The sequence below is a fragment of the Phaethon lepturus genome, unplaced genomic scaffold (assembly GCF_000687285.1).
Source record: "Phaethon lepturus isolate BGI_N335 unplaced genomic scaffold, ASM68728v1 scaffold473, whole genome shotgun sequence".
Lineage (NCBI taxonomy): Eukaryota > Metazoa > Chordata > Aves > Phaethontiformes > Phaethontidae > Phaethon > Phaethon lepturus.
In genome coordinates, this window is record NW_010526718.1 from 84,118 (window position 1) to 97,086 (window position 12,969).

The 12,969-nt window shown below is 36.9% G+C and overlaps 1 protein-coding gene across 1 annotated transcript in view; it reads left to right on the top strand.

The window, feature by feature from the left end:
* The window catches only part of LRRC28 (leucine rich repeat containing 28), a 46,636-nt gene that overhangs the window by 30,863 nt on the left and 2,804 nt on the right, over positions 1 to 12,969 (top strand). Inside the window, exons 6-8 of the mRNA XM_010283132.1 lie at positions 6,333 to 6,435; positions 10,072 to 10,247; positions 12,851 to 12,969. The exon at positions 12,851 to 12,969 is cut by the window's right edge and continues 80 nt beyond it. Coding sequence (XP_010281434.1) covers positions 6,333 to 6,435; positions 10,072 to 10,247; positions 12,851 to 12,969 — 398 coding nt within the window. The remainder of the gene's footprint in view (positions 1 to 6,332; positions 6,436 to 10,071; positions 10,248 to 12,850) is intronic.

Genomic DNA, 12,969 nt, shown 5'->3' on the forward strand with positions numbered 1-12,969 from the left:
AACAAGTGATTTTTCTTTGGTGGTCCCCACGAACTCTGTTGATGGAGTTGTTGCAGTGATCGTATTGTTGGAAGATATGTTAATAAATAAAAAAGGCAGGTTGAGGTTTCGCTTCTGTTTTAAAGCAATAGGTCAGCTATCAAATTTGCTTTATTTTTAGCTAACTGAGGGGGGAAAAAGTTTAAATGATGTTGTGTTTAAATATAGTACTATGTAATCCGAGTTCCACCACTTCGGGTAATGATCTGTTTCTATTTGCTGGCTAAGATTCTTCAGCTAGGGTTTAAAACTTGCTGTGGAATCCCAGTAACTCCACATAAATTTTTCACCATTAGCAATGGCAGGACTGCATAATCTAGCGAAGGTTTAGTTTGTGCTGTGTATAAGCATCCATCAAAACTTCTACAGTAGTAATCCAGGAAGGAATTTATCTGCCTTTTTCTCAACCCTTTCAAAGTCTGGAAGTGTCAAAGCAAGTCTTCAAGAGTAGGAGGTGCATTCAGTGTGTGGTGGTTTGTTGTGGGAAGTCGTTGCGTTGTCAGCAAGTGTCGACTGTATATTCTGTTTGTGAAAAGCGAGTTGTCTTCCCTGTGTTTTGTTACTTATTAGCCCTACCACAGGCTAATCTCTGCTGAAATATAGACATACAGGCAGATCAGTCATGTCATTGGAATAGCCATTAATAGTTTTTCTAGAATACAGTCAGAGTTTGGTGTTAATTAGGCGCAGATGAAGCTATGATAATCACATTGAAAAGAAGCTGAAAATTGAGGTGGCTAAAAATGAGATGATAATTTCTAAAGTAATTACATTATATAGGTTTAACTTAATTTTTTCAGTGCTAGCAATTTAGTCTTTAAAGAAGTTTATGATCTTTTTGATTTTCCTAGCACCTTAGTTTATATTACTGGAAAGTAAGTGCAAATAATGTCTCCAGACATAGTGTTATCATTATGTCCCACCATATGTCATTATATAAATGAGAAAATGAGTTCCAGGATGCATCATCCAGATTCCACAGTACTAACTAAAGCAAGCAAAGTAACTTCCCCTACTTTGGCAAATATTTCTAACTCCGTTTCATGAGACAGGAAGTTGAATCTTTTTAATTTTGCAAAAATAAGATGCTGCTCAGTAAGATGAGATGTGAAATATTAAAGGGTAAAAGTTTTTGCTACTTCTGTGCTAGTAGCTTATCTGTGAGCGAGCTATGACCTGGATGAGCCATAGATCTGCTGAAGTGTTTTAAGTTCAAAAGGAGGAAATAAATCTCTCATATAATGACACACCTTCTTTTTTCTTTATTTTTAGACTCAAATTCAAAACATTCAAAAGGAACTTTTAAAATAACGGGAAACATCAAAGACTGTCAATTGACCTTGTTCAGTAGTTCTTAATAGTGACTCACTGGTGAACATTTGGAGATAATTTGATATCTGTGGATATGAAACTGAATCATAAATCCTCGAGTTCAGAGGAAAAGCAGCACAGTATAAATGTAAATGTTTAATCCTTCCTCTGAAGAATAAGAAGGCTTCAGAGTGGTCAAGATGTGATGAAATAAAGTAGAAGAGAGCGTTAGCGCATTGAAAAGCGAAAAGATTAAATCTATCTTATGTTGTATGGGAAAATATTTTTCTTGGACTGTTATTGAAGTTAAGGCATAATTGTACCATTATTTCTGCTAGCTGCATGTGTTGGCTGATGTTTGTGTGTGTGTTTTTACATCCAACTTCACTTTACTAGTTAATGACTTAGTAAGGACATTAAATACAGTGATAGATACCATAGAAATATCTACAAGTGATGTTCAAGCAAGAGTTGTCAAACAATTTTTTTCAATTAAGAGAGTTGAGTAGAAAAGCAAATGTTTTATTCGTCTCCTGACAGAATTATTTTTTTCTCTCTTTTTTTATTAGACATGTCCATATCAGAAGAAATATGTTTGGAACATATTGCTTAATGCTTTTTAAAGTGTAATTTACTTTATTTCATATGCTGGTTGACATCCACTATGCCAAGGAATCCATTCTTCCTCACCTAAGTATGTCCCTTGTAGCTGCCAGTAGAGCCTCTTGTTAAGTGTAATGGAAATCTGCATTTTCCTGTTCCTAGAATGATGGGTGTAAGATTTATTCCAGCAGCAGCACAGTACTTTCATAGCACTGCTGGATAGGTACTATGTAGGGTTTTTTTGTCCTGTACATTCTTTTAAGTTTGCAGGCACATGTGTCTTAAGAAAAAAAAAGTGTAACACTATTAATCAATTTTACAAAATACAGTAAAAATACCTGATGCCACTCTGACTTTCAGAACTAGTACGTAAACAAGCAGATGGGTAAACAATAGTGAATTAGTAATTTTTTCTGCAGAATACACTTAATTCTTGGATATTTTCAAAAAGTTTTTATTTTTCAGCTGTTGAATATTCCGGTTTACATTCAGAGAAACAAGACTCTGTGGATCTGACCCTTTGGGCTTTCCTAATAAATGTATTTAAAAGTAAAAAGTAAAGTGTATGTGTAAGTTGAAGGGGAAACTTCATCCTGCACAGCCCTGTTACTGTCAGGGTGGTTTTCATGTTGCCCTAATAAATGGTCTTAGGAATTCTGTTCTTGAGTGGCAGATGGAACTAGTGATCATTTTATATCAATCTACTTACAATATAAATTATCCTTTGATAGAAATTTAACTTTAAAATTTTACTGTTACCAAATGCTCCAATGCCTGAAAACAAATTCCACTGTAAGCAGAAATTTGAATCTGATGACATTGCAAAAATAAAAATGATTTATGTAATAACATACAAATATAATCAAAATAGGCCATAAATTCTCAAGTGTACTGGCAGTACAGAGGCTGTTATAACAGCAAATACCCAGTGTTCTGTCACTTTATTGAAGGTTTACATGCACTTTTTGTTTAGAAAATGGGTCTAGTAATTATCAGTGCACAGTAAACAAAGGTCTTATTCTACCTCAGTATATGCTGCTTTTGTGTCCTTACTCTCACAGTATGGTTAAAAGAGCATCAGTACAGACACACAAGAGCTTTTGTTCCATCTTCAGCCATGTGGAATGCATATGCCAGGGCCCTGAGGTTAAAAAAAAAAAAAAAAAAGAAAAAGGGAGAAAAAGAAAAAAATAGAATTGGGGTTTGTTCAGGGCTCATGGCATTTGGTCATTTCTGGGAGAAAGGTCTTTGATCTGGGAGCCTGGAAGGAGGAAAGTGGAAATGTTTTAGACACAGTACAGTGCTTGCAAAAGCCACATGAAAACCTTCTTTGTAGCTTTAGCCTTTTCATAGATGGACGGCTTCCTTATTTTACAAAGTTCTTCAGAAGCGTGTTTTTTAAAGAACTTTTAACAATATTTGTTGACTGATATAAGACATAAAAATTAATGTGGATGGGATACAAAGAGCTTTTTAAAGTGATGATTTATTTAAATTTAAACTTTATGGATAGTGTTTGAAACTGGAAAAAAAATCTTTTGGGGACTAGAAGATGCTTCGTTATTTAATGCAAAGAAACTATATCAAAGGAACATTTATAGTTACAGGCTATTTGGCTTTGGGAATTGAATTTTTCCTACTGAGATATTTTGTCTAACATCCAAAAATTTGCTTTAATTACCTAGGAAATGCAGTCAACTCAGAACTTAGATTCTAAACATAGCATAAGATAAAGACAGAGGGAAGAGATGAGATGCAGCCTAACTCCCCCCTCAATGCATATGAAAAGAACAGCTTTAGGGCTTTTTTGAATTGCCTGATTTTCAGCCCATTTGCATACATCTGTGTCCAAATGAGCAAGATGAACCTCTTTAAAAAATTTTCTTCCATTCTCTAAACTAATAAGTTAAACAGTAGCATGTTCAAGCTACCCCAGCAACCCATAGTTTTTTGCTGCTCTTAGTGTAATTGGCTCCTTGCAACATGAGGTGTTATTCTCTCAGCATTAGATGTGCCATGCACATGGTATCTGCTTTAAAGTTTATTGGCTGATTCTTTTCCAGCTTTACAATGTTTTATGGTGTTATAGTGCCTCAGTATTGCAATATTTTTATTCATTGTAAGATAACAATGTTTTTGTTTCATCCAGAAATACCCCATAACTTTACTAATTTCAGCCCTGCCATACTGAGCCAAAATAAATCATCTTTTTGAGGTGTTAGCTCGAAACGAGGCACAGCAGCATCTCACAGCAGTGCCCAGCAGTCAGCACAGATATCTGCACTTGCTTCTTGGGGCAGGCCAGTCGATGGATGCAGTGGATAGCTCTGCGAACTGGAATGTCTTTGGGACGGGGTCAAAGAAGCGTGTGATGGCTGAACGTGTCCCCTGATGTCCGGTGACTCTGGTTTGAACAAAGCCCAGATCATGGTCCCTGAAACCTCGAGACTGTTGTAGGGTAAAGACTTAAAGAAAAAACAAAAAACAAAAAAAACCCAAAACAACAACAACAAAAAGCCAAAACCCCAAAAAACAACCACCCTCAAGTTTTCTATGTTAACATTTTTATTTCAGAAAATGAATCTTTGTTTTCTGTTGGTATCATCACTTGTTCTTTATATCAAAGCTTTGATAATGTCACACTCTGAAGCTCCTCAGTGTGAGCTTTGAAGGTTTCTGGTGCTTACAGCTGCCATTCAAGTCGGGGACAGCTGAAGACATTCAGTATATTTTGAGATGGCCGAATGCTGGGGGGGAGGGGTGTGCGTTTCACTCAAAGTATCTTTTACTTTATCTGCACTAAGTGCTGCCCAGAGCTCTTGTGTACAATAAAACTATTCAATAATAAAGAAGGGATTATATTACCTATTGTCGTAGTGGGGAATAAGATCATTATTCCAAAGAGAATTTCTCAATAGAAATATCATGGAAATTGGTTTAATTGTTCTTGGCCATAATTACAAAAGGGACAGAGGATGTGCTAATTTCTATGGTTATCCTTATGTCAACCAAGGTAATTGACAGTTGATAAAGATGGGAGGTTGGAATTAGTCAATATTAGTATCGTCTTGCAACGTGGCTGATTCAGCCAAATGCTTGTTTATCTTGCTTAGTTTCTATAACATACTCATAAAAGTTTAAGAAGTTGAGGCATACAGATACATTTTTAAATTATTTTTTCATGATGCAATTCATCCGAGTTGCAGCTATCTCCTCCCAGGCTGAGAACCTTTCAAACATTGTTGCTTGCTTTGTGCTTCGTATTAAACTGGTATGTCTCTTCCTAATGCAGTAGCTCGAACGGCGTAGGAGCTACAGATGAAATGGGCTGCAAGGATGATCCTACATGTCAGCTTTCTTGCCAGTTCAAAACTCTTTTAGCCTATTCTTTTTAGTTCACTGTTTCATTTGTCTTTTGAAATGTCTCACACTAGCATGTTTTTAACTTCTCTTCGTAGCAGACAGTTTACCACTGACTAGATCTTGCTGATAAGCAAAATTCTTGTTTCCAAGAATTCTTCCCAGAAGCCTAAATTTTCCTTTTTAATTTTGTTCTATTTTCCCACTTTAATTTTCTAAACGAAATTATGCCATACCTATATGCTCCTATCTGGAGGTATGTTACTATATTTATAGTCCATGAAGGTATTGCTTAAACATGCTGTACTTGCTTGTTTTGACTGCCAGCCATGAATATTTTAACAGAAATAATGTAAGAAGCACACCTTCAGATGTATTGATCATTTACTTGTGGTACAACTTTTGTTGTATAACACGCTGCAGTTACATGCCTGTATATTTTCTTGTGTTCTGTAATTTACTGCATCACACAGACTTGTTTTGAATGATTACTGATTGTATTTGGTTATGGCTAATGTGATCAAAGAAGTATCTATTCTTGGAGAAAAGCAAGAGTGGGATGGACTACATTCTTGTTTGTCTTTACCATTTTACCAAAGATGGTGAAGCTGTGATTTCAGTGACATGAGGCCAGTTAATGAAAGCAGGTTTGACCTTATGAACTTGAAGTATGCACTGTAGATTTGAAATCAGTTGTCCCTTTGCTACTTCAAACTGACTTCGGAGTTTGTCGATGTTAAAATAGAATTATTTATAATGGGATTTTCAGGGCTACTGAAAAGAGGCTTTGGTTTGTTTTAGTAATTTTTAATGCTAAAAATTTAATGCTTATTTTCTAAACAGCTTTTCAGCCTATCCATAATCAAATCACTGGCTGAAATTTTACAACTGAGAAGTACTAATTTATGTTTGCTTACATTGAGTCCAGTTAGCTTATTTATAATTAGAGAATTGCTTTGCTTGTAATTGTCACTATGTTACTCCTTCTCCCTCTGACTTTTGTCTTGTTTTCTAAACAGATTTAGGTCGTTCTCGGGAGCTACAATATGTTTATGTGGATAACAATATTCATCTGAAAGGCCTCCCATCTTACCTGTATAACAAAGTTATTGGTTGCAGTGGGTAGGTATGAATTAATTCAGATGTCTTGCATACCTGTTCCTTGTAAAATTTCTCATATCTGCCTGTATGATACAAATGGGGCTTTTTCGTGTGTGTGTGTGATTCAGAACTGATGTTACTTTTAGGGGATTACTGCAGTTCTCAGTTCTGTTTTATTTTTGTAATAAATCTGTGTTAATTGCTGTCTTACAATATTTTAATGGTAAGCTGTAACAGGCAGCGCAGCTCTTCTGGAGGAATTTTTAATGATAATGTAAGGCCTAAATCTGCATCCTAGCTCCATTTAAAGGTTGGCCAGAAATGCAGGCTTCACAGAATTTCCAGAACTAAAGAATGAGCAAAATATTTTTTTGTGTTGCAGCATATATCTAGATCTTAAGTTCTTACATTTCTGTAAGTTATGGGCCATATCTCGGAGTGTCGCAGGCAGGTCCTTCACTCATTTTACATCCCAGTATCAGCTTCTTGTAGGTCTTGGTACCTATTAACTAAAATAAGTAACTTTTTTTAGGAATTATGGACTGACAGGTATATTTTTACATGTGCATTTTAAAAATATCCTAGGCTGTCTCATGTTTGTGGTTAGGATGCGAGAAAAAAACTGGTCTGTCTAGGACACTAGCTTAATTCTTTTCGCACTGACACTAGCATAAATTAGGATCAGCACCACTGATGAATGGAGCCTTACTGGTAAAAAAACTCATCAGAAGAGGATTGTCCCCATTACCATCTAATTATAATTTCTGGTATGCTCGCTCTCAGCAAATCTTGCATTAAATATAAATTCCCTCTCTACAGCCTGCACTCTACTGCAATATGTGAGATGCTGAGTCTTGGCATTTTAAGGTTTTTCTAATACTCCCGTGTCAGCTGGTTCTGTGATATTTAAATACTTGCAGTTGGATTATAATTCTGCTGAACTGTGTGCAGTCTCAAGCTTCCACTAATTTTATTTTTCAGGAAAAATAATTTCTAGCCTTTGTTCCTTCAGAACTGATTGTAAATTCTCAGAGAGACATTAAATTGACCCTACAGATAATAGAACTGTATTGATTATGCCCAAAAACACTAGTGACAATGCAGGAAATGTTCCAACAAGTTTGGTCCAACTGTCCTGCCTGTTTCAGGTGATTTTAAACAACCATGTTTGGGGATTTTTTTTGGCATTTTAAGTCCTTATTTTACACTCAGTCAAAATAATTTTTATCTTTGCACTGACCTTTTGTGAAGATATTACCAGTTCTTTTTGCTGTCCTTACATGTACAGTGCTGGTGAGGCTAGCTGCTAGTATCTCTGGAGAGTATTATAAATTTAGTATAGAAGAGACAAAAGAAGTTGCAAGTGTTGCAATGAAATTAATTCTTGTGATCCTTCTGTGGAATAAAAAAGATATTTTTTTCCATAATAAAGATTTTTAAAATAATTATAGTAAGCAAAATAATACTTGTATTTGTGTACCAAACATATATTTGACTCTATGTTGTGAAGCCATCTTGAAACTTCACAGATTATTTTTATGGAAAATTTTCAACATAGGAAGAGCACTTACATATTATTAAGAAACCTTTGGTTTCATTTGACAATGTCCAATGTCCTGAGTGACGTTAAAATCGTGTAATAATGGTCATGTGAAGAATTTAGGTGTTCTTTCCAAGAAAGCATTAGTAACCAATCCAAGGTTTTTATGGGTCAGGCAAGAGTTGAAGATCCAGACTTTGGTGCTCTGTCTGGTCATCCACTGGAGAATAAAATCTGACATGCTGCTTTTACAAACATAAAGCTATATTTCTGAAAATAGAATATAAATTGATATAAATTGCATTGTGTAAATAATGAATCTCTGTCTGGGAATCCTGCTGTCAGACTGACTGAAAAATCTTTTATGTAAGAGGTGATGATCTCAGCACTCAAAATAAATTTTGATTTTAGTTTTTGCAGATTGGATTTCATAGTCCCTGTCTAGGTATCTGTCAGCCTTGTTGAAGGCAGCCAATAGGTGGTCACAGCTTTTTTTCTCTAGTTATTTATTCACCAGGGTTCTTCTGCAACTCCATTTTTTTCCAGCTAGATAGACCACCCTCTATTCCCCTTTTTAACCTCCAATGATTTTGTGTGGTGGTGTGTTTTGGGTTTTTTTGTGTTTGCATCCAGTATTACTCATAGGTTGAGATTCATTCCCTAATCTGTCCTGCTTTGAGGGTGTCTATCTCCTCGATTATTCCTCTTAATGGTGTGTTTCGCTTGTTTACTTTGTTTTTCAGTGTCGTGATCAGGCATTAATAGCCTCATCCTTTTTGTAGACTAGACCAAATGGCCCAGCTCTGAACTGCAGAAACTGTAGTGAGCTTACGGGTTGGTAAGGGGTTAATCTGCTTGAAAATACAGCATATAGATTTATTTGTTGTGATAGCGAACTCATTGGGTATGGATTGCTGGGGAATAGATTGTTGGAATATTGGATCTCTGAATTCCCAATTATATTTTCAATCCATTAATGGTTTGTGGGGAAAGTATTAAATATTTAACAAGAGGCTTATTGACTTGCTCTTTGATGCTGCTCTTTTTTGCTTGTTTGTGTGAGCTGTTTTTCCTTTAATCAGAAGAGATGAGATTCTTTGTTTTCAGCGAAGTACTATGAGACTTCTTTCACATCTGATAAAGTCGAGTGTAGTTACCTCTGTTTTAGGTCCAATATCTGGGAAGGCTGACAAATTTGTGTTTCTGTTCCATTTGTTAGGACTAGCCCTAACAAGTTGCTCTTGGCTTCAAATTTAAGTTGTCGTAAACAATTCCAATTCCCTTGTTGACTTCCCCAACCTCTTAGTAGAATTTTCCTATGCGTGTCTCTTTGGTATGATAGCTTGCAACAGGGATCATGTAAAGAGTTATTAGTTTTACTACAAGCTAAGTTTCTCTCCTTGGATCCAAATAACATTCCTTTTTCTTATATGATTTGGGAAGGACGAGGCCAGTAGACTTACTAGGGTATCTTCCCCTTACAGCTTAGGCTAGTGTTTCTAGTGTTTTTTTAATTTTTCCTTCACTCACACCCCTGCACCCTCCAAGGGAGAAAGGTATAGTACAGAGTCACCAGTGGCACTTAAATGCTATTTTCTGGTGGTTGTAGTTTGCCTTATGTATTATAGTTGAGAAATCATTACCATTCTCAACTTGTTGGTCCAAGAACAGGAAGCCAACTGTTGGGTATGAAACTGCTCCCCTATGTAAAATACTTAGTAATAATGGCATTCAGAGACTAAAAGAGATTAACGCGTTGGCCAAGTAAGGGACATGTAGTGTGCTTGGTTCACAACCTTGGGATTGTGTTCTCATTTCTCTGGCCTTTGAATGGTACTTGATAAGTAAGATCTCCAAATGTCCCATGACTAGCATGTCACAGAAGGTGGGAATCTATAGAAAATGTGTGTCAACACAGAATCATAGAATAGTTTAGGTTGGAAGGGACCTTTAAAGATCACCTAGTCCAACCCCAACATGTATTGCGCTGTGCAAGGAATCCTTGGAGGGTGCCATGCTGAAGAACAGTATAAGGCATGCTTTGGGTTGGTCATCTGGGTTTTCCCATAGTTACTTTTTTTTTTTACTAACCACTTTCTAAATGTCTTGTGTCCTAGTTGTGGTTCTCCAATTCAAGTTTCAGAGGTGAAACTGCTGTCTTTTTCATCGGGCCAGTTAACTGTGTTCCTGCCAGCAGAGGTGAAATCTATAGGGACAGAAACAGATCATGTGCTGCCTTTGCAAGAACTAGCCATGAGGACCCTCTATAACACCTACTACAGGTTTTTAAAAGGTATGTAATTTCTGTATTCTTCAGATTACAGAAGGAGCAGAAGTGATCTTCCGGCAGTGATGGGAACACTTCTAATAGCTCTTCAAAGAGCTGGGCAAGCATTAATATTTTAAGAAATTTATTTAAACAAATTATGTTTGAAATGCTGTATTAGAACAAAAATGTCAAACATTAAAAAAGAGAGATCCAAAGACTTTTTCTAAGGTCAAGTGGTGCTTACAAATGGTTTCTTTCTTGAGGACTGCAGAAAGAAGGGCACTTTTTGCAGGAGAGACTCTTTAATGGAAATAGGAGATGAGAAATACAGTTCCTGAGGGAAGATTAGATGCATCAGCCAACAATGCAGCTTCTTGCCAGGCAGCACACTCCTAAACTGGCAGACTTGTTATAAGGCAAAAGAAATGCTAGCAGCCCTTGGCCATTTCAGTACAACATGACAGCTGAGCTGTTTAGTTCTGCCCCAATTCAGAGTCTGCTGTAAAGTGGCCCTTGGCTCGTCTGGTTATGCATCATGCAGTCACATGAGTTAGCAATATCTGATGATAATCTGCAGATTCAGATTTTGTCAGATTTAGATGTATTGTGACTCTCCCCTATTCACAGCGTCTTGAGAATTCATCTGCTTTAGAGGTGAAAGTAGAAAGCAGGAGGGTAGAGAGTTACAGTGGGAAGATTAGAGGGTTATGGTAAGGGGTCACTTGTACTATGGCCACTGGCAGAAATTGTAACTACTGAACTATTGCTTTGCCAAGAAAAGCATACAAGGAGGTCTGCAGCAAGTCTACTGAAGAGAAGAAGATTCCTGTTGAGGGGTGGGATAAACGTACAAGCCTGTGTTTATAGGAAACAGCACTGCTTTGTGGAGAATGTATTTACTGATGTAGAGAATACATTAATTGACCTGCTTGTGGCTGTGTATCTTTTATATTTCTGCATATGGAGAGGAGAGGGGAGGGTTTTAGTTTAGTATCAGGCTATCAGCTGCACCAAAATTACACAATGATGGATGCTGTTTCATTTTGATTTGCAAAATTCTAATCTTTGAAAAGGAGTTTGAGGACATCAGGAACAAGATCTTCTAAATAATCAGTTTTTTCTCATCCAGTTGTGACTTGCACAATAATTTCTGGAATACAACTGTGTGAATGTGGTTCCTGAAGATGTTGAAGTTGGGTTTGGGAACAGCAAGATAGCATTGCAAAATAGGTTTAAGAAATGGTTTGTAGATGGTTTATACAAGGCTGTGAGGATTACATCTGGTTACAGCCAAGGTGCAGAACCGGAAGAAGATGGTGAAACTTTTATTTTTTTAAACTATCTTGCCTACTTCTAGTTTGCTACACTGAGCTATGTAGTCTTTTTATATATTGATATATACGTACTCAGACACACAGACATATTTTCTTAGTCTGACTGACCTTATTACAGACTATGTGCATTACCACTGGTGACACCCACATTTCAGTGAGGCAGGAGTAGTGCATAGTTCAGGCCGGTGTAAGATAATGGTGTGTTGGGGAAGCAAGTGGCACATATGATTAAAGTAGCAGATTTCATCTATCATTGGTTGCCTACATTTGCAGTTTCAAGGGTGCTGTTAAATACTTGGTTGCTGCCAGGTAAGTATGACAGAAGTGACTGGACAACTTTTCCTCGATCTTTGCTTGGCTACCGAATGTGACCTTTTCTTTCTGACGCAAATAGACTATTCGTCATGCTTGTCTTCTCAATTGAGGCTGTTGTGGTACACTGTATGGGGATAAACCTTATGGTGTTTGAAAGCTGAAATTAGTGTGATATCACAAAACTGATATATCAGGTACTGCACCTTGTCTTGATTACCTAAACTCATTCACCTGTCTTGGCTGTGTCTCAGTTTCTAGAGTGGAGATTAGCATGTTGGTTTTAATTTGTAAAACACTATGTGACTTGGGCCAAGCCTGAGAAAATGATTGCTCTTTCCCATGAAATGACCCTAGAGTCCCTTTTGGTGAAAATAATGGCATCTTGTAAACTGTGGCGGCACACTTAAGAGATTATGAATGTATTGATCTTTTTAGAGTGGTCTCTTTGGTTGGGCCTGTGGGAATTATGCTGGGCTGGATTGTATTTCAAGTAATCCTGAATATTTCAGACACCTTTTTGGTGATGGTGATGTCTGGGCTTTTTAGTGAGCTTAGCTATCCTGCTGGATTGGTTGCTGAAATATTTTAGGAAAATACTACTGGTGTCCTTTTCAGAATTTTCTATTGTCATTAATTACTAAGCACCAGAAGTCTGGAACTTCTTTGTGTCTAAAAATGCTTTATGATATACTACTGGGTTTTATTATTTGCTTGAGCTATAATATTTTTCACCTGGGTGTTAACTGGGTACAGTTAATCTTATGCCCACAGATGCTACATTTATACATTTAACTAACTTTTTGAGCTTATGGATGGAAAGCACCATGTGCTTCACCCTGATTGTCGTAATTTGTGTTCTTGCTGTTCCTTTGACGGTGTCTTAAGAATGCTGATTTTCTGAATTGTTCATGGATCATGCTTGTCGTGTTTGACTTTATGCAATTGTTTTGTTACAAGCCTTTTTTGTTTCTTCTCTAGATTTGAACTTTCTGACTCCAATCTCACTACCCAAAAGCCTCCTGGAATTGCTGCACTGTCCCTTAGGACACTGCCACCGCTGCAGCCAGCCTATGTTTACCATTGTCTACCCAAAGCTC